This window comes from Parasteatoda tepidariorum, chromosome 5 (assembly GCF_982258835.1).
Source record: "Parasteatoda tepidariorum strain Cologne lab strain chromosome 5, Ptep-v5.0, whole genome shotgun sequence".
Lineage (NCBI taxonomy): Eukaryota > Metazoa > Arthropoda > Arachnida > Araneae > Theridiidae > Parasteatoda > Parasteatoda tepidariorum.
Genome location: NC_141759.1, coordinates 24,624,247 through 24,647,407, shown reverse-complemented (window position 1 = coordinate 24,647,407; position 23,161 = coordinate 24,624,247). Strand labels below are relative to the sequence as shown.

At 31.7% G+C, this 23,161-nt stretch overlaps 1 protein-coding gene across 1 annotated transcript; it reads left to right on the top strand.

Annotated features, from left to right (window-relative positions):
- Positions 1-1,013: 1,013 nt before the first annotated feature.
- On the top strand, positions 1,014-22,952 carry LOC122268296 (protein toll-like). The gene is made up of 8 exons (XM_087162689.1): positions 1,014-1,484; positions 4,723-5,164; positions 6,740-6,993; positions 8,124-8,435; positions 11,910-12,051; positions 17,216-17,407; positions 19,584-19,713; positions 22,647-22,952. The coding sequence occupies exons 1-8, from the start codon at positions 1,014-1,016 to the stop codon at positions 22,939-22,941; spliced, it is 2,238 nt and encodes a 745-aa protein (XP_087018815.1). The 3' UTR covers positions 22,942-22,952.
- The last annotated feature ends 209 nt before the right edge of the window (positions 22,953-23,161 follow it).

The following is a 23,161-nucleotide window of genomic DNA, read 5'->3' as shown; positions in this document are numbered from 1 at the left end:
TCCTACTCTTTACATCCGATGCTTAACAATGTATCATATTCATTTACACTACTAACTACAGACATTAATTCAAAGCAATCGTTTAGCAGGAAGGCTTTTCTGTAAATTTTAGATATTCTGAGAAATTTTTTTAAAAAGGTATCACAAAAACGAAAATCCATCGTATTTCTTGTTTTTTACTTGAGACAAATATTTTAAACCTACTGTTCTTTATTATTATTGCAATAATTATTTATTATTTGGAGTATTTTTTAATAGACCTTTAATTCTCTGTCTAAAAAGAATAAATAAACTAGAACTAGATTACTGAAATATGTATGTACTGTAATAAAAAATTACTGACCAATATTTAAAACCTTATATTAATCTGGAATATTTTATTCTTCATTATAAAATTAATAATATACATAACTATTTCAATAGTACTTTCTATTTTATCTACAAAACAGGAATACGTACTTCAGATCGTAAAGAAAATGTTGGTATCAACCTTTCTTTTCATATTGATATTCTAAAAGTGTTATCTTTTTCACAAATAGCTTCCTTTTAACAGATTTCCTATACGTTGAAGATAATCTCCTTTTCTGGAAGACATTTTATCAGAATAAGGAAAAAAATTCAACGGGTCTTAAAAACTTCATTATAGTTGGATTGATGTGGTATAAGATGATTGTTTTTTTTTTTCATTGTTCACAACGTGTCACTATTTATTCAGAATAATCAAGCTTTCTGATAATGGAACGTAAGACTTATCTGCATGCTTGCTTTCTTCCAAATACTAACTTTCACTCTTTGCTATAATTTCTAAAATGAATGCTACTTTAGTGGCTTTAATTTTGATGTTTAGCATTTGTTTGGTGGTTGGCACGAAAAACAATATGTGCAAGGTGCAATATGTGAAAGAAAATCCCAGAGTGATTTGCGAAAATGTGGTTAGCTTACGTGCTATTAGAAGTTACTTAGTTCTTAATTTGAAATCAAAGCCAGTTGCTCAACTGCTTTTCTATTGCATAATGACAAAGAAGCTAAGTTTATCTCGAAAAATATTTTTTGATCTCAAGATATCTGAAATAAGTATGAGTTGCCCCTTTGAAAGTATAAGAGACAACGCCTTAACCCATACTAGATCACTGACTAAACTACATCTTTATCAAACAGAATTTTGTAGAATACCAAATGCCATTAGTAGAATCAAGAGTTTAACAACACTTGAGATTGTGGACGGTAGATTAACTGAGATTACAACTGAACTTCAATATATGCCTGGGCTTGCAAACCTCTCACTGGCTCAGAACAGAATAAGCTCACTATTAGGCAATGCTTTCTTGGGTGATGTGAAACTCCAATCAATTATTCTTACGAGCAATAAGTTGAGTAGGTTAGATAATAAAACATTTGATCCGTGCCCAAGTTTACGATTGGTTAGATTGGACAAGAACAATCTCATAACAGTTGATGGTCTATTTCAAAATCCAAGTTTGATGGTAATTTTCTTTATTTTATATAAATTTTCATATGTAGTTACATGAAAGGACACTTGATAAATTTGCAAATGAAAAAAGTATGGCATTTATGGTGATAAGGTAATTTTCTAACTTTTGCTTCAATTGCAACTTTAATAGTTATATTTTTTATGCCTTCTTTTTAATTTCCCAATAATAAGCTTAAACAATCAAATGATTTACCGGGGCAAGTGTGGATATATAGGTGAGGTGTTTTGTATGAACATATCATTATTAACATCGTTCGAGGTTGAAATAGCTCTTTAGTAGAAAGACAGATTGCTATTTGCCACATTTGTACTAAAGTAATCGAGCACTTATGATAGTATTATTTACAGTACTTTTGTATCTTCATAACTGAAATACAGGTCTCTTCCCGTATATCAAATTTGTTCCGTTTATTAAGAAGAAATTACAAAAACGAAAATCGTATTCATTGTTAAGGAGAAATACTTTAAGCTTACAGTTTATTTTTATTATTATTTAGAGTATTTTCTACTAGGCCCTTACTTCTGTGCCAAAAAGTAATAAATAAACTAGAACAAATAATAGAATACTCTTATTGAATTATATGTGTACTGTAATAAAAGAATATTAACCAATGTTTAAAACCTTAAATTAATCTTTAATGTTAGATTTTTCATTATAAAATAGCTGACTTACATAACTATTATGATAGTATTTTGTAGTATTTATCTATTTTTTGAGAAACTATTAGCAAATTTCTAAGTGGCATTCGCACTTTATATTGTTGAAAGCTCTACTAAATGATGAAGCTTTTCCACTAACACCATTTTTTAGTAGAAATTTGTTTTTAATAATTAATAATAATACCCTAAAATGATGGATTGGACAACACGATGTAATGGTAATAGGAAATAAAACAATTTGTGAGATCCAATATATAATGTCGGTATCATTTTTTAATAAATGTTGTTTAATACTACAAATTTAAATTTGAGGAAAACCCCTTTCCATTTATAGCTTTCTTTCCAAATTAACAAATTCTACTTATAAAGTCAAAGTCTTATAAAGTCAAAGTTAGATAATTCCTAACTCAACTATATACAAACATGACAACTACATAACTAAATTCCAATTTTTGTATTATTTCATAACTAAAACACAGAGGCCGTGACTGAAAGTTAGATAAAATAATTTTCATGCAGTACTGAATTTTTCTTGTTTTTTCCGATCTGGAGGCGTTGTTTTGAATATTTAAATATATATTGACTTAAATCTACGCTACAATATAATCAGAGGAAAAATAGTACTGCCATTTCATCTTTTTCGTCACTCAGTTCGTGCTGATTGGCTTATGCTTTTTAAAAATACATACCTGCCAGCTTTTACGCATTTGACGTAAGATTTTATTTCTATATTTAAAGTGGTAGTAAAATGTATGCTTTCTATATATTCCTGTATACCCATTCAGAAACTTAATTTGTAATATTTTTTAACCACCACTATTTTTTAAAAAATTAAGCATATATATAAATATGAAATACTTCATATTCAATTATATAAACACAGTACTCTAGTCGCCTACAGGCATACCCTCCAACTGCTACGGAATTTCCGTAGTTTCAGAAATCTTCTTTTCAGACGGTAGCAAAATTAATGTCTTAATATTTAAAAAAAATTAATTTTAGCGTAACTTGTCCACTATTACTTAAAAAAGTGCAGGCCATACGGCTAGATTCTTAAGTTCTGATAAAAGTTTCATGAGAGATCCATTTGCTTTAAAAATTTTTACTTCGGTTCGCTACCACTAGAAAGAATTATTTTCAAAATCCTCATAAGTTGGAGGGTATGCCTACAGGTATCAACACAGACGAAGAAGTGGGGTGAACGCTCTGCGGCAGGTACTTCGTACTACATCTCAGCCTATGCTATTGAATTACGTATAAGCTTGATTTATATTCATTGTTTCTGTCAAAAATTGTTACTTAAATTCCATTTAACTACCACTGGGGAAAATCATCCTTGAAAGGATTAAAAGTTGGCAGGTAAGTAAATGTAACCTCGCTAACGTCTCTAACTTAATTTCCCTTTTCGTAATTTCCATCACAAGAGTTGTTTTCCGTATGATTTTGCTAGTTCCAAAATTCCTTCGATTGCCTGTATCTACCTTAGTTCCATTTGTCGTATTTTTTTTTTACTTTCTGGGTTAAGCAGCATATCTTCAACCTACAAGAATGCGATATTTTAGAGTGCTTTCTTGATCCCCTGCAGGAATCTTTAGTACTAAGCCATCTAAAAAGCCCGCTTTATCCTCAGCTGAAATTCTGTGCTTATTTATCTTTCTTTTATTACCTTGATATTCCTTAGAACTACTTTTAAGGCAATACATACACAAATACCCTTCCTTTCCACAGACTTTTTCCATTTCGGTTTTATGAATTCTGGCTAACGGAACAAACATCATCGATAAATTTCCTCGAGTCTACTCCATGGCGATTACTCCTTTTGCTCCGATGAAACTCGTATTTTTTTTCTGGATTTAAATTTTGGCGATTTCTGTTCGTCTCCTATGACTCTAAAATATTACTAAAATCTGGTTTTCAAATGTCATTTATAGACTTTCCAAACACCGTTGAACAAACTTTGACATCCTCCTCATTACATTCGATGCTTAACGATGTATCATATTCATTTACACTGCTAACTGAGAATAGTCATCAGTTTCTAAACAATCGCTTAGCAAAATGGCAATGTAAATTGTAGGTAGTCTGAGACATTTCTTAAGATGGTATTGCAAAAACGAAAATCCATCGTCTTTCTCATTTTTACTTGAAACAAATATTTAAACCTAAGATTCTCACCTCAGTTTCTAACAATCGTTTCGTAAGAAGGCATATATGTAATTGTTAGGTAGTCTGAATCATTTTTTAGCTTCCAGATTAAGCATCTGGCATTCATTTTTTATTAAAGTTAATTTATACAGCTTGAATAGTTCTTTTTCTAAACACAGAGAGAAATAAAATGAGACTCTTAGCAGCATCAACTTTTCTTCTTCAGAATCAGATATTATTCTTTTAAATAAAGACATATCAAACTTTCCTCAATTTAATATTGCCCATTATACTTCTAAACTAATTAACATGCATTAAGAGAATTCTTCTTAAATAGAAGAGTATTCTGCCTTCTGGCTCATGTTGTAATTAGTTTGGTCAATGTATTCTAAACTAATGACTTTCTTTTTTTCTTTTTCTTACAGAATATAGATTTAGGTTGTAACCTATTGAAAACAATACCTGAAGATCTTTTCTACAATTTGGAAAATGTCACTAGTGTTAATCTGAAAAGAAATTATATAAGGAATGTTACAAAATGGTTTTCTGGAAGTAATCGCTTAGAACATATCGATTTAAGTATCAACTTAATCGAATCTTGCGATTATGCATTTCAATCGATGCAATCGTTGAAGACTATTAATTTACATGATAACCGTCTTAGTAAAATAACAAAGAATTGCTTTTCGTCGATTCCATCGGTGGTAGAATTGATACTCAGTCAGAATTTTATTTCCCAAATCGATTCCAAAGCTTTGTCTCAGCTAGACCGGTTACAAAGCTTTGATGTGTCTCTTAATGGACTAAAAATATTGTCAAGGGAATCATTTCCTGAAGTTTTAAAGATTCAAGAATTATTTGCATATGGTAAGTAAATTTAATCTCCAACAATTTTCATCGGAATTTCAGAAACAAACACAAAACACACAAAATTATTTCTATTCAATTCCATTGCTTTAAGAATTGATATTCTTTGAGAAATGTATTTCCCGAATCGATTCAGAAGTACTTTTTCAACTAGAACAATTAAAAAAGATTGATTTGTCTCTTGACAGACTATCAACTTTGTCTAGAGAATAGTTTCCTAGAGCTTTAACGATTCAAGAAATAATTACAACAGATAAGCATATTTTTTTCTCTCTCGATTAGCATCGGAAAATTCGAAAAGAATTTTCTCAACCGCAACGAATGCATATTTGGTCATCGAACGTCAATATTTAATTCAAAGTTAATTTTCCGCGTCATGACTTACATTCAATTCGAATATGTATAACTGCTAAGCCACTGAACGCGATTACAGCGCCAATAAAGTTATAATTAAAATGAAGTGTAGGTTACAAAAACTGTCCTGTAATAGACTGCAAACTTTGAAAAGAGAATCGTTCCCTGGTGTTTTAGAGATTCAAGAAATATTTACATTTGATAAGTACATTTAATCTCCATCAATTTGAATCGGAATATCAGAAAATGAAATTATCTTCACAGTTGTAGCAAGGATTGCGTTAACCAGGTGGTGATAGTCTAAGTAAAAAATAGTGACAAATATCACAAGTGGCTGTTGAAAATTTGGATTCTTTAATTATTAATTATCTGAGTTTTTTAAAATTCTATATCTCAGGAACTATTCGACCGATTTCGCTCAAATTTTATATTTTGGCATCTAGATCCACTTTCTTTAAAATGATGTAAAAAGCTGTATACCTTACAAATCAACTTTTTTTTAATTTAATAAATAAAATAATAAGAAATATGAAATATTTACTATAGTTCTATTTGCCTGGAATTTTCATTGGAAAAAACAACATTTTTAATTCTGTTAAAAGGTTTTTCAATTCGCTTAAAAAGTTTTCGAGATTTGGGAAAATACGAAAAAAGAAAAATTAACATTAAGGGGTCCAAACAAACAAACTATAGGGAGCATATTTCCCAAATTGAGGCTATTCCCCACATTTCGATGATCAGAGATCTGGATCCATCGAAGGAATGGTATGTTTAATCAGAAAAAGCAAGTTTTTTTATTCTGATTTCGTAACTAATTAACACTTATTAATTAGCATATTTGATTCTACACTAATGAATCAGCATATTTGAGATTTTCCCTTCGAACCATTATGATTGAGTCCTAGAACGTGAAGTTCCTCATATTAGATAAAAAGTTATTTAATTTGGTCAGATTGTTATTTACGCACAGAACGTTGATTACCGAAAAGGTACTTTTCTTACATATATGAGAATAAATTGCTCATCAAAATAATTGAATGAGGAATTTATTATCATATTTATGGCTCACGTTACATCACTGAGAAAAGTATCTGATATTTTTAATTTATTCATCAAAAAAAATTTTACAGTTCAATATTTATAAGAAATGAAATTGGCAATATCAACTAAACTCTTCCAAATTTAAAAATTTAATATATTCACATTCTTTTTATTTTATAGGAAATTATTGGGTGTGTGATTGTCGTCTTTTGTGGCTCAGAGATTGGATGGCAAACACAACATTAAATACATCAAATTTTGATTTTTCTTGTTCTTTGCCAATCAGGTTCAAATCAAAACAGCTGAGCCAATTGACTAAAGAAGATTTATCTTGGCCAAAAGAGGACTGCCCATTGTATTGTGACTGTTCGTGCGTTGCCTACAGAGACGAGGGATACGCAAATGTGAATTGCGCATCAAAAAGATTGACAAAGGTATTTATTATTACTTTTTATAATCTCTCTGGTTTCATTACTTTTTGAATATCATAATATTTATTAAAATAAAAAAAATCGTTTAGAGGAAAGCTCAAAATAGTTGGATACTAAAGAGTTTCTTACTTTACTTTTCTACTGTCATTTAGTGTTTAGACACTGAAAAAAGGTTTTTATTTAAAGAACCAGAATTGTAGTTTTGGTGCTATTAGGTCTATTCCGGTATTTTATTTTACGTTGTTTTTAGTTTTATTCTTTTTTTTTTTTTTTTTTTTTTTGCTCCAACATTTAAAAAATGTTATGCTTGCATAAAAGTTACAAACCAATTTTATATTTTTGCCGATTTAGTTCAAATAGACTAAACTGTAACTCTTTTATGGAATGTCTTAAATTTATAAAGCTCAATCTACAATGCGCACAAAAAAAAGCTAACAACTTTAATAGTTTTCGATTTAATGATCGGATTTCCCGGAATTAAGACTCACATTTTATGATCCGCAGGCTTAACTATAAATATGCTGTGATTAAATGTGCTATTAATTCTGTATATGAATTCGTTATTGAAAGTATCGTTTGCACAAATCGGTTGTCATAATTTAGGGCTAGTAATTTATGGTTAACTATTGAAGGATGCAAATACACAAGAATTTCTATTTCATTGTTAGCAACGATATTGCAGGGTCAAAAGAGTAATTAATGAGTAAAAAAGTGTGCTTTTTATTATAAACCGTTTTAATAGCAAGTTGAAATTAATATTAAGCGGTTCAAACTGTCACCCACACTTCTCACCGAACAATCGGGGCTATATTTTGCAAATCGGGGCAGCCTCCCACAATTTGAAGGTGAAGAGTCCGAATCCGCCTTAAAAATTTTATGTTTATTCAAAAATACGTTATTCACGTTTTATTCGTAACATTATATATCGTCTACTCTAATAATTTAGCATATTCAAGAATAGATCTTAGAACCATTAAGGTTGACTCCGAATACGTGAAAATCTGACCATTAAATCGAAAGTTATTATGCGCTACAGTTTTCTTTTTTTTGTGCAGTGCAGATATTTTTTTATAAAAATTTCTATTGTAATATATTTTTTTTAAGCAATAGCGTATTTTGATATTTTTTTTAAGATACCAACTGGATTTCCAGAATTAACTATTGAACTAAATCTTCAAGAAAACTTGTTGTCTAATCCAGTCGAGATCAACCTTCCTTCGACGTCCAAGCTACGTATTTTGAATTTGGAACGAAACTTTATCTCACGATTGGATTTCAATCTTCCGAACAACATAGAGGTTCTTTTACTGGCAGAAAACAATATTACAAGATTCTTCAACATTCCGCCGTCTAATGTCAAGACCTTCACTTTATCTCGAAACCCGTGGCAGTGTGATTGTAATACTCTACCGTTTAGAAAGTGGATCATAGCACACAATTCTGAGGTAAGTTATAACTTAAACCATTACCAATCAATTGCTAAATCAATCTTATTTAAATGCTCCAAAACTTAGAAATTAAAAAACACGCAATAAAAGATTAGTTGCCTGAACACATAAAGCCGGAGTGATAGTGTAGATTTGTGAAATTCTTCCAAACATGTTCATATTTAATGCATATATGCTATCATGCTTTTTAAGGGCAAATTTCTTTGTTAATAGAATTGTTCCTTTTTCTTAAACTACTACATAAGTTTTTTTAAATCATTAATTTTAAGTAATGAGAAGAAAGATCATGTAAACACTTTCTAGCAATAAATGTCAAATGACCAAATTTGTGTCGATAACAATAATCGGTTATACTTGTAATTTTAATTTGCATTGTTACAGAAAATGATTGCATCGCTCAAAGTTATTTCCTTAAAGGTGAAATATAAGTAAGGTTTAAGGGGTTTATATTAGGAAAGCAGCTACACCTCTAAAGCTTCGTTATGCTATATTATTAATATACCGATGCCTAGTTATGGACATGCACTCGTTTCCATGGGACATTTTTACTTTTCAGAATTATGGTCTGCCAAAGTAAGTGAAACATTCAGTTTTGAGCGTTTTCTGCCCTGAAAATCTTGGTTACACAACAACACCCTAATAAATATTTTTTTTGCTAAATATTAAAGTTCACTGTTGAGACAACACTGGAACTCAGCACTTTACTGGATAAATGACGCTTTTAATAAATATAACCATTGAAGCATTCAAAAATTTCAAATTCTGCATATTTTTATTTAGATTATCTCAAAACAGCATCGTTGCTCACAAAAAAAATATAAATAGGGTAAATCAACCAGTGAAGGAACATTTCATAAATATTTTGCAAAACTAAGATTTTAAACGTCTTTACTTAAGGCCTGGTTTCTTAAGACAAGCGCCTTATCTGAGCGTTAGCGGGACGTTGACGTACCGCTGACGCCAACCTGTCCTAGCAAACCAGGCCCTAGTTAGATCAACGTCAGCAGTCGGTCCAACGCACAAGCGACTAGGGGGCGGACGATTCCATAATGTTAAAAACTTCGAGTTTCGTCGGAAGAGAAAAAATAGGGAAAAAGGGAAATTACACTGAAAATATTGGGGATCTATCTAATTCAAATAGTGTATTAAAGCCTTGTGATGTAGGCGTACTTCGAGCTTTGAAAGCTTAATTGAAACTTCCGTTAGATCTTGAAAACAAAAGAATCGTAAAACAATATGTAGTGGTAATTTACACCCATTTTGCAGGCATCAACTGATGAAGTTAAAATGCTTTTATAAAATGTGGTATTTTTCCATTTGGTGTAGAAAGCGATGCCTTTAGCAAATGCATGCAAGAAAGACGCAAAAAGTTAATGAGCAAGAAAGATTATTACCATAACGCATACTTCGATAAACGAGAACTTCGAGTAACGATGTACTATTTCTTTAGAAGCTTGAGAATGAAATCTCACGAGATATATTACAAATTTTTGAAGGAACATTGACAGAAGAGTCTAATCTCCCAAATATCCAATAGTCAGTGCTTTTCTCAATATGGAAGAATTTATTACAAAAAGAACATTTGGTAAAGTCAAACTTAGACACTGAAGCTGAAACAACTAACATTGATAATGAATGTATCTTGAAAACTGATTTGGAAATAAGTCCTCTTGAGGCATTGTTAGCTGCAAAAACAATTCGTTCCGTTAGTAATTAAAGTCAGAAATTGGTTAGTACTGCTGAAAACCCACTAGATATAAGTCAATGAGATATGGATTTTCCTCAAACTTCGAAACACATTTTTCCCATCAATTATCCAGTGAGAAATTCTAGAAATGGTTCTGGAAAATCAGAAGAAATTTCGAAGATACATTTACATTGGCCAAATATTGGGAAAAAGAGGACGATCAAATTAAAAGAAAATGAAATAAATTACCTTTTGCATTAACTTCAGAAAAAGGACGAAAATTTAAAGAGACTGAAAGAGCTGGAAAAAAAGTTAAAGCACGAAAGTATGATGAAGAGAAAAAAAAATACTCAGATTAAAAAAAGCTTCAAAAAATAGGGGGGGGGGGGAGATTAAACAAAAACGCGATAAAATAATAATAATAAAACATGATCGGATTTCATAATGATAAACATTAATGATTTAGTATCGACTATTAAACTGAGAGAAAGGATATTAAAAACATTTTTTCTATTTTGTATTCAACCCCATTTTACTTATCATTTCATGGCTGAAAAAAAAAGTAAAATTTTCCACGTTAACTGTGGTTATATGTTATAATTCCAAGAAAAATCCTGTTTTTAAATATTTTTATGGCCTATGAATTCCTAAAGAGCATAAAAAATTTCCAAAATTAAGTGTTCATTCACTGGAAAATTTAGTGTTTATTCACTGGTAAGAACTGTTCCTAGACTTGGTTATCTTACTACTTATTATTTGAACCACCAAAAGCTTAAAACAATATTAAGCAGGATATCTAATTTTTTTTACATAATTTATATTTAATAACAAATATATTGGCACTGTCATTTAGCTAAAATTACAATTTTTTTAATTTTGATGATTTTTTTAAAGGAAAACTAAGCTTAACCCTTTCGCGCCGACTGTCACAAATACGTGACAGCAAAAAACCGTATCAATCAGGGTAAGAAGATAAAACTGGTAATCAAAGTATTTCTTTAGCAGTTTATTTGTGGGCGGAGTTATAATTTTTTGATTTATTTAATTCACCATTACTTTGTTCAAAATAAAACTATTTAGTTATACTTTGAATTAACATTGATTATACATATGATTAAACTAACAATAATTAAAATAAAAGCAAAGTAAGTCTGTCAAATTAGTAACGACTACATTTAAGTTACCGTTTTTTATTTAATTGCAGCTTGATTCTGATTTTGTACGAATGCTTTTCTGAATCACCCGTCCCCAAGGGGTTAAGTGTTCCTTCACTGATTAGTTTACCCTAAGTGTGCCATAGTGTAGATGAATGTATCTAATAACAAGAGAAAAATAAAAATAAATTTGACTTCGTAACATTTTCAAGAAAAAAAAATTATCAAAGTTCTATATACTAAACCGAAATCAATTACCAAATTTGCACATAATGAAGGCTAATTAATAATTTGTGACCAGGTAGTTTATTATTTACTTTTAGTTGCGAAATTGAAACTCTAATTTTAATGTAATATACTGATCTTAAGAATTTTATTTAAAAAATGATTTTATCTATCGCGTTGTTTAAAAGCTGTGATAATTACAATGTTATATTATAAACTAACAGAAAAAATGTGCTTACTTAATTGATGTTTTCATACTACAACTATAACTTTTGCAATAAATATTGCGGGACACTCTGTGACCTGACAACTCTGTTATGCATATCATTTTCTCGATTCTAATGACTAACACATTCTTTTTAACACAATACTTCTTAAAATGTCAAAAGTTTGAATTATTTTCAGATTTTAGATGTAAACGAGACCCGATGTAGCTTTGAAGAAGACAGAGAAAGTCTGAGAGGGAAAGTAATAATTACTCTGAGTGAAATCGAGCTTTGCCCTAAATTAATACGGAACTATAACCTAATGGTAGCTGAGGTATCGGGTAAGCACTATTATTTATCGAATCCTTTCATATCCCGAGACTCCGAAAGGAGTTAAGCTCGTCATTTAAAAAAGAATTTTTTTCTCAATAATTATTTTAACTGTAAAGATTGTTTATAAGTCTTCAAAACCCTGACACCCAAAAAATAGGGTTCACTCAGCAACAAAAGGTTCATAAAGTTAAAACTGCACGTTTCTCAGTTTTTAGACATCTTAAAATCTAATTTTATTCCAGTTTAAACTAATGAAAACCAATTTAGATGACACTAAAAAATTATTTTAACGTTAACCCTTTGACGGTTAGGGAAATGAGCAGTTTTCGTTTCATTAATTTGCGCAGTATTACGAGCAAACAGTAGTCGAAAGTGGCAGCTGTTTCCCCCCCCCCGTTCTTCCGAAAATGCCACCCTTCTCTGATGCCAACTGCTCCGCTTTCTGGAATAGTTATAATAAAGTGGTAGCAAATTATGTAGTAAAATTCACTGGAGAAGGGCAGTTACGCCTACTTTCGAATAGAGTAACCAGTAGATTGTTGCTTGTCTTGTTGGTTGGTCGGGGTGCCTGAGGCCGAGGTGCCCTTTACCCCTTCATCATGAGATGAGGATCGATGAGGTGGAACACTGAGGTCAGGAGCATAAAGCCAAAGGTGAGATGGGGGGAAAATGGCACATTGCCATGATGAGGAAAAGCTGTGAGATGACTTGAAAACGAGTTGAGAGTAATCAACAAAAATGAAGTCCACTGTGCTTTGCTTGAAGAAAACGTCTCGCTGTTTGTAAGATAACTTATCTCGATTAGATAATTAACATCTCCAGTCTCCGCTAGTAACTAAACTGGGCAAGGACCCGAAGGACAATAGATGCTAGTAAAGCCAGACTCCTACTTGTGAAACATGCTTCGATCAGTCGGTTTCAAAAGCAAATGGCCGCCATTAACAGTTTGATTGGACAGGTCCTAGATGCTACTAACGAAAGGTCAAAGCAATCATCACGTTCACGTACGTCGAAGCTAAACAATTTACTACTGCCGCTTACACGGTGTGTTCACGTTGGCTGGATTTGAAAACTATTTCATCTTAATATTCTGTCTTTCAAACATTGATCAGTGATCGACGTCGCAGAAGTACTGCAGTCATCAGGCTTGCATCAAACGTTCACGAAGAGAGGAAGGAAACATCGCTGAGGCTATGAGGTGGTGACGACTGGCTGCTGGAACTCATCGTTGATCATCCCACTGGGTGACGGTGACGACCGAGCCCCCGGCTCGGACAACTCGCAAGGCACGTCCGTCTCTGAAGGCGTCTTCTTTTCTTTCTGTCTTTATTTATTTAAACAAAACTGGGTGCCTAGGCCGCACAGCGGCCCCTACCCCATTCATCATGAAAATTATATACAGTGAATAAAACATTTTGAATTATGTAACAATGTGGTAACATTATAATATAGTAACCATGATTAGAAGTATGTACAAACTTGATCGGAGATTTGCATTAATTGCCATTGAAAAATGAATACAGCCATGATTAGATGGATATACATGAAATACGAGCTTAATCAGTGATATTTACAGTAATTGCAGTAGAAATTTGGAATTGAGCATTAAAAATTGATGATAGCATATAGACAGAAAATCGGGATTCAAAATCATGAAGATTCTACATAAATTTCGCTAAGCCTTAGTGGCGCCATCTAGTGTGATCAGCATTCAAAAATATTAATTAGTATAGTAATAGAGATACTAACTAAAGTTCAAAAAAGAGTTCAGGTTTAGTCCAAAAGTGACATTATTCAGAAGTGGACTCACGCATGATTGTTTGAAGCAGTTGTAAAACTTCTCTGTTTTTTAAAAGTTCTTTTAGTTCTTTGATGATTGAAACCAGTCTATGGGCTTGACCTGTCGTTGCAGATGGAATTGTAGCTGGAGTTGCACGAGGGCCTCTCCTGGGGGGACGGATGCTGCATCCCGTGTAGTTGGCAGTGTGTGCCTCCAGACAGTTGCAGCACTTGGGTGGTGTATTTATGTCTTTGTGGCACTCAAAAGAACGATGGTCTGTGGCACATTTGGTTGTGAGTTGCAAATTCGCTGCGTGTGACAGTAATTTTGGCAGTTGTAGCATTGGATTGGGCTTCTCCCGCAGCGGAACCTTTCAATTTTCACCGGAAGGTCACAAATATTGGTAACTGAGAAGATTTGTTGATTTTGATCTGTTTCGATTAGTATTGTGAGAAAAAGTGGGAGGAGCCTGTAGGCCTCGCCCTCTTTTCTCTTGAACTGTATTACTTTTTGGGTTTTAATGCCTGTCTTGGCCAATTCAAGGGAGATATGATCTGTATTGGTGCCAGCTGGAAGTCCACGGACTAGAACTTTAATATGCTTGATTGGTAGTTCTGTTTCTAAAGTTGTGGGTAGAGCTGCAGTTGCATTGTAATCCTCCTTGGGTTCGGCTAAGTCAGGATCTACATTGGTTTCAGATAGTTGTAAGGAAGTGGCGACATCTAGTAGTGAAGGAGGGCTGCTATTTGTAGTCATGGAGAAATTTTCTTCAGATTTCTCAACGTTGTTTTGCTTTTTCTTTTTTCGTTTTTTGGGAGGGGCTTTTGTGTTATTTTTGGATGAGTTTCCTGAATCGATGGACGATGCATTTCCAGTCTGTTCCAAAATTTGGCCGCTTTCATGAATTTCCATGTCAGTGACTTCCGCTGATGTAGTCGGTATTTCGGGCCTATTTGGCACGGGCATGAGAGACTGCTCCAAATTATTTAGTTTCTCAAGTAGTTCTTTATTTTTCCTTTCATCTTCTTTAATTCTCCTTCCCATGTCTGCTAACTCTTTAGCCATTTTGGTTTAAAAATCCGAGCATTCCTCATCCGACGTTGAACCAGATGCAGGTCTTTCAGTCAGCCGCTTTCCGCCACGTGCGTGGTGGTGATACGTAGCCATTGTTGCGCGATTGCAAATATTAACTTCAGTAGTGATGTTAACGTAAATTAAAGCTACTACATCGGCAGAATCGTTTAACTTAAATTGCATCTACTTATACTCTTAAGTTAATTCAGAATTAGAAAAACATGCATGATTGCAAGAGTATGAAATAGGTATTACTCACTCAAAAGACACCAATGAAAATCCGAAAGTTCTACGACCTCCTAAAAGCATAAATTGTTTTTCCACGACATCACATCAGAGCATCACTCGAATACCTCCATGACTTTCTAATCGTAACATCGAAGGCGTCTTCTTCAAGATTGTTGCATTTTATATATGATACTTATAATTTTTGATATTTAGTGGTGAGCTTAAAAGGAAAAATACTAAACTGAAAGTAACTTGAATTTCTTGACCACTAGAAAATACTATTCTACAAAGCGGAGCCAGTTGGCATCTCTGGCGATGCCGTAGATAACTCGCCTCACGCGTTTTAAAAATTTCTTAAAGTATTTGTAGTACATAAATAACAGTTTTTACGTACTTTAAAATAATAAATGATAATTATTAATAGTAAAGTATAAATGATTATGATTAATTATAATTATAAGACAAATATTAAATTGAAAGGACTAAATAAGTATATTACAACTAATGTAAAACTTTATGAAACATTTAAATACAGTAATTACCTATATACTCTGAACAAAGTGCTCATCAGACTCAAAACTAGATAAGCTTTCTGTATCACAATCATAATCATCATCATAATTATCTAACTTCCGCTTTTCAGCCAGTTTACTTTACAAACACCCTAAAAAACGCGCCAAAATACGCATAAAAAGAACAAGGTAAAAAAATAAATTCCCCCTTCATTATGAAAAGAAATTCATGGAAGCCGTACTGCCATCTGTAGGCAATAAAACTAACTACGTTTCGCGAGTAGAATTAGTTTTTAACATAGTCAATGCGGAATAATAATGGCGAACGAGCTCAGCTCGTCAGCGCGCATTGGGGAAAAATTTCACTACGCGAGTAGTGCTCGTTACTAACCATTACGGTCGAAATCTTGCTCGAACTCGTTTGCGTGCATTGTGAAGCACGATTCGATTGCGAGCCGAACTCGCTCATAACCGTCAAAGGGTTAATAACACAAAAGCAAAGATACCTATCAAAAATATCTATAGCAGGCTACTGTATGCAATTTAATTACCTCTCAGAAACTGTTGATTGCAGAATTGTATTGGCATAACTTTGTCTCAGAATTTAATTGATGAGCTAAAATACCCCACGCTTTACTTCTCAAACTGTGATTGGGTGGCGGCCTGCCATTTTACCTGTATCGAAAGAAAGTGTAAAATGCCGTGTAAAATGTTCTACTCGGGCTGCATGCCGCCCTCTGGCCACGAGTTTGACACCCCTGCACTACACGTTTTTTTTAAATAAGTAGTGTGAGCAGACTATTTAAAAAGTGAAAAATTTGTGCACACAAAACTAGATACCATTTTAAAAGTAAATCAGAGAAATTTATATTAAATTGAATATATTTGAGAACTGAATCTGTGATGGTTAACAAGTAATTCAGGCAAACTAATCATATTCATGAATTAAAAAAACATTTATACATATATTTGCTACCACTTTCTTATTTTTATTAGATTTTCGATTAAATACCGCTTTCGTAAATTCGTATATATTCATAGTATCCATAAGAATTTGTGTGGGGTTTTCTAAGTGTGAGTGAATGAAATTTGAATATGTTTAATTGCTATATACCCATACCTGCCAACTTTTAATCCCTTCCATTATCATTTTACCCCAGTGGTATTAAAATGGAAATAAAACTTTAATTTTAAGCAAACAAATACGTTGTATATGAGCAAACTTAAGTTGACAACCAGGGTAGTAACGCATATCAATATATGTGCTTAATTTTTGTAAGAATAGTGGTGATCAAAATCATTTAAAAATTAAGATTATAAAAGAAAAAAATAGTATATAATTACTACCACTTTAAATATGAAAATAAAATCTTCCGGAAGAGTTGGCAGGTATGTATACCTACCATTCAAGCGTCAAGCTTCTACAGATGCTTTATAAGTTTTTAAAACAAAGCCAGCTCATTTGCGTTCCATGTATGGCATTAGAAAATGTAGTTGTTTATGTTTTGGTCATAGATTTATCTTCTTTTTTTTAAAAAAAATTACTAACCACCTTTATCGACCTTCCCCTGATTCCAGTGATTCTAATAATGACAGTGACCTTTATTTTGTTGTGTTTCCGATATCGATATCATATAAGAGTGTGGCTCTACTCAAAAGGATTGAGATGTTTGAAAAAAAGAAGCGAAAGACATGTTGGAAAACTGTTCGATGCTTATATTTCTTTGTCCGATGAAGACGCCTCAGAGGCTCGAAAACACTTTCTACCAGGCAAGTTTAAAAATTTCTACATGTTTTAAAACATTTATTTTTGTTTTACATTTTCTTAAAGGAAAGAAATTCATAATAGTTTGGTAGTAAAAAAATATGCAAATATAAGTCTTTCCATGACACATTTAACTCGTTAACTTAGCCGGATTTTAAGTAGCTCTTTTTCATTTTAAGTAATTTTTCCACCACTACTTATCGAAAATTCAAAATATGATATAAAATGAAATTTATTTGCAATAATCTCGTGCAATTTATGTAATACACCGTTCACGTCAGTATATACTTTAAATCAGGTTTATATTCTTGTAAGTGTTACCACAATGTCACAAAAACAAGTAAATGTCTTATTCACTGCGCGGCCTAGGTACCCAATTTGAGTTAAATAAAAGCAAAAAAAGCAGTTATCTCGTGGTAGATCTTTTAAAATGTGAGCTTAATTATACTTACTCTAAAAGTCTTACTACTTTTAATTAGCAAAAAAGTTTTTAAAAGAATTGCTGAAAGCGGAGCTGTTGGCATCCCTGTAGATGCCCACACGTGTGATGAGAATGCAAATAAAGTAAAAGAAAATCTTGATGACAAATGAACGTTAAATTATGATGTGTAATTATATACAATGTGGTCATAAAACCTTAGGGCAGGGATGGCGAACCAATGGCACGCGTGCCATTTATGGCACGCGACACAATATTTTGGGCACAATTGTCGTTACACTATGAAGCATATGTAACAATTAAATTAAAATTCACAAAAAAATAAACAATATTTAAAAAAAAATTAATGCTAAAAAACAATTATTAACCATAAAAAAACAAGCTAACAATAAATAACTAGCAAAAAAAAAATTAACAGTCCTGCTTAAACTAAGATCTTACAACCTAATATAAGTTATTTGTCATCTAATCTGCAACAACAGAAGTCACACTAATGTTACTTGAAAGTTGAATTACGCGTATAACTGAGATATTGCAAAATAGAATTTTTTTCATTGTAAGTAAAGAGTTTTGAGTTGATAGTATTTAATATTATTTTCAAAATAATCACGAAGTCAAAATTATTTGACGGCACGTCTATGACCTCATTAAGCAATTTTTTAGAGAAAATGGTACGTTGGTGTATAAAGGTTCACCACCCCTGCCTTAGGGCAATATATAATGCTTGCAAATTCAATATAATCCAGTAATTATAGCAAACAAAAATGGTGTTTCTTCGGAATAACTGATAAACAAGTTATGTTTTGACAAAAAGCTTCCTTATGTTGTTATAAATATGATACTTAAAAACTTTCCTATTTTTTTCGGCACGTTTCCCCTTTTTTAGAGAAGAAAAAAAGGGATAATTTAGGGGGAGAAAGGAATTTTTTTCTAAGAAACAAGTGAGGCCTATTTTCCAATGTATTTTCTCGGACAGAATTTAGGATCAATATGGAGACGATCGGACTAATAATTTAGAAGTAAAAGATAGAGTTTGGTGATAATCATGATGATGATATTAATTAGATATGTGACTGAGTTAACATTGATTAAAGTGAAAGTAATATAATTCTGCCAAATTAGCCATGCCCTCATTTAAGCTAACGATTATTATTATTAATCCATCCTGATTTTGCACGACTGCTCTTATGAATCATCCGCACCAAAAGGATTAATTTTTATAGCATTAAATTTTTATTTCATGTGATATTTACCACCGTTACATGAAAATTAAGCATAGTATATTCACAGACATGTGAACTATAAGATGATGTGTTCACATTCTGGCTAAACGAAAACTTTTTCCCCTTGATTGTAATTCAATTGTCATTTGAGAAAAATTATGTATGTGAGGAACAAATGATAACAGATACGTAATCTTATTCTAGCTTCACTACTATTTACAAGTTTTACATATGAGCCAAACATCGGCAGTTATTTATGAATACTCATAATAACTGAGTGAGTACTCTAATAAATGAGTACTCACAATACTTATTTCTGTTTAAAAATTGTAGCTTGTCTCAGCATAACTGCCAACTGATAGCTTGAATGGTTTCGTAAGGATTTTGTTTTAGTCTTTATTTATATAATTTTTCCTTTTGCTTTGAAACTAGCCCAAGAGTATGAAATATAATTTCTAAGCTAAAAAGTAGTCATATATTGTAAATTTTTATTATTGTTTCATTTGTATTTTCCTTTAGTGCTGGAACTGAAGCATCCCTTCTATAAATTATTTGTACCCCAGAGAGATATCAAAACAGGAAATTTCGAAATAGACAATCTGATGAGACGAATGTTGGATTGCAAACGTACAGTCTTTTTGCTCACTAAGTAAGTGCTGCAACCGCATTCCGTTTTTATTGCCTTGACTATTTTCAGCAAAATTTTATGCGAAGAATATCGAGATAAACAATTTAACGTAACAAGTGGTGAATAGTAAACGAACAGTCATTTTACTCTCTAAGTATACCAGTTTCTTTCGGTTTTATTTCCTTAACTATATTTAATTGAATGTAAATATCATGAGCTGCGAATTTATTAGTAGTATAATTTTACTGGTGTCGATCTACTTAAATGCATAGGATGTTACTAATGACACACAGGCTGTTTGAAAAATATCAATTAATTTAAGACAAAATTTGCAATTTAAATGTAGCAGCTAATTTGAGACCGGAGGGAGAATAATATTTGCATAACTGCCAACCTTTAATGATTTTTCCCAGTGGTAGTGGAATGGAATTTAAATTTCAAATTTAGGCTGAAAAATACGCTATATTTTGAAGATGTTTATGCTGACTGTATAAATGTATTCCAAATTAATATATATGCTTAATTTTTTTAAAAATAGTGGTAGTCAAAAAGATTATAAATTAAGTTTATAAATGCAAGGAACATATAGAAAACATACATTTTACTACCACTTAAAAGATAGAAATAAAATTTTACGCCAATTGTGTAAAAGTTGGCAGGTATGTATTTGGTCTATCAGGAAATTCTGTCAGCGAAAGTACACGCCTTTTTTCAGTTATGCGAAAGGTTCTTTTATGAAGGAAAGTGATAGGATATTTACCTTTTAATACAACTGTAATGTTCCAGTTTAAAGGTACATAGAATATATGGCACTAAAAAGCATGTGCATGCACATTGATAATCGTAACATTATGATCTGACAGAACTGAACGGTACATCTAATGTATACATTTAATGTTAAAAATCCAACCACTTTCCTTTTATAAAAACATTCTTTATATTGTTGTATATTGAGACGCACAAACCGTGAAAAAAGCCACTTATCTTTGTCTTGTTCTAAACAAACATCGCACATGGACTGATCACATCCTACGTGTTAAGAATAAGGCAAATGCTGCAGTAATTAAATTACAGAATCTTCTCAATCAGGGACACCTACAACTGAAACTAAAAGTATTATTCTATACATACATGATAAGACCAATAATGATATAGGCACCGGCTTCCTGGTGTAATCTAACAGACTACAAACTGAAAAAACTTGCGACGCTACAAAACATTTATTTTGAAATGAATTACCAAGGCAGTCATCATTTGCATACATTCATTATTTGTTTCTCTAAAGGAATTGTTAATCTTCATGTATTGTTTTGTGTCTGAAAGCTTATCAATTTCATCTCGATCAACTTAAAATGAAATGTCATTTATTCCCTACCGTTCATCCTATATGTGTTCCTGTTACCTTATAGATCTACCACAAAGCTCCAATATTTCAAAATGAATGGTAAAAGGAAACATCTGAGGCCTCAGACTCCCAATTTGAACTTGTGTTCCCAAGTAGAACTTGTTGAACCAAGTAGAACCAAGTAGATTTGTGACTGTTGTGCATTAAGATGCGTTCTTTAGTAAACATAATTTTTTGATAGACAAGTTCTGTCCTTAACTGTACAGTGCGTCAAAAAATAGCGGATCACACTGAATAGCTTTTGATCTAATGATCAGATGATCCCGTTTTAGGACTCGATCTTAATGGCTCGACCTCAAATATGCTAATTATATAGTAAGATAACAATATTCTGAGTTACAAAATCAGTCACACAAAACACTTTCTCCGATTAATCTTCCTTTTGTTCAACGAATTCAGATTTATGATCCCCAAGTTATGGGGGGGGGGGTAACAACTATCTGAGAAATATGCTACCCACAGTTTGCTCAGGAGAGTGATACAAGGTTTGTACCCCTTAATGTTAATTTTACTTTTTGTGTATTTTACCATATCTTGAGAACTTTTTATGGAAATTGAAAACGTTTTGCACGCAGTTATAAAATTTGTATATCCAAGGATAATGCCATACAAAAAATAAATTTTTGTAAATGTTTGTTATTTTTTTATTATTTTATTAAATAAGAGTCAAAGACATTTTTAACTGTAAGTATACAGTTTTTTTACATCATTTTAAAGTATGTAAATTTACATGACAAAATACAAAATTTGAGTGAAAACGATTGAATGGTTTCCGAGAAATTAAATTTTAAATATCTGAGTTGTTTAAAATTCAATTTCTCAGGAGCTATCCAACCAATTTTATTCAAATTTCGTAATTCACCATTTAAAATTATGTTCTTTAAAATAAAGAAAAAAATGTGTACCTTAAACATCAATTTTATTAAATAAATTAATAAAACCATTCAATCATTATTAAATAAATTAAAAAAACCATTCAAACATTATTAAATAAATTAATAAAAAATCATATATATGTAATAAAAAATATTTTTTGCATGTAATTATCTTTCCTAATAAACAGTAATTATAATTTTATGCAAATTTTTTTTTTCAATTCGTTTAATAGAAAGAAATATTTATATCAACTATTTCACACAGATGTATAAAAGTCTCTTATTGAGACTATTAATAGGTTGAGAATCAGGCAATATTACACAGTTGGTATTTTTATTTGAATTGAAAAGAAATGAAAAGAATATTGTCTTTTTTAGTATAACTATTTATATTTTAGTTATATCTATTTATATCTTATTTTTGAAAAAAAATTCTTTCTATTCGAGTCGGAATGAAACTATAGGTTCTTAGGCATTTTAAGTAAAACACATAAATTTATGTAGGACAATGCTTTCTTATCATGAAAAAGAACCTTGGTTTTGTAACTAACTCACTGTTAAATACTTCTATAACTTTTATTACTTTTATGCTGATTAGAACCACAGAAATCTGGATTTTATTTGTTCATAAGCGACAATATCATGTGAATTTTCTATACACTACCTGAAAACAGGAACTACTTGGAAAATGAGTTCTGCATGGAGATATTTAGAGTGGCATTTGAAAATTCATTGGAGGAGAAATGGCATCGGATCATCCTTGTGAAATATGGGCCTCTTCCACCCCTGAAAGAGATGGATCAGAGTCTGAAGACTGTAATGGTATCGTCGAGGTGTCTCAAATTCGGAGATAAGTTATTCTGGGATATGCTGCGATACGAAATGTCTGAAAAACGTCCTGATACTAGCATTGATTATGAATTGCAAGACGATAGCTCTGATGATGTTCCTCTAGTACAAGAGTTCTGAGTACATATGAAAAAAATTCCAGAAATAAAAAAATGTAAAAATGGATATTCGTTCATGAAGTTTTATTATTATTTTCTATAACCAAAATAAAAGTCCGAGAATAAGTAAAACTATACTTTTCTTATTTAACTTCAAGAAAGCATGGTAATATACAGTGAGAAAAAAATTATGCTACACTTAACACATTTCGAGTGACTTTCCCGACTGAGTTATGAATTAT

Coding starts and splice junctions, on each gene's coding strand:
- LOC122268296 (XM_087162689.1), top strand. CDS start 1,014: ATGACAAAGAAGCTAAGTTTATCTCGAAAAATATTTTTTGATCTCAAG. Junction 6,994..8,123: donor CATCAAAAAGATTGACAAAG/GTATTTATTATT, acceptor ATTTTTTTTAAG/ATACCAACTGGATTTCCAGA. Junction 19,714..22,646: donor ACAGTCTTTTTGCTCACTAA/GTAAGTGCTGCA, acceptor ACCTGAAAACAG/GAACTACTTGGAAAATGAGT.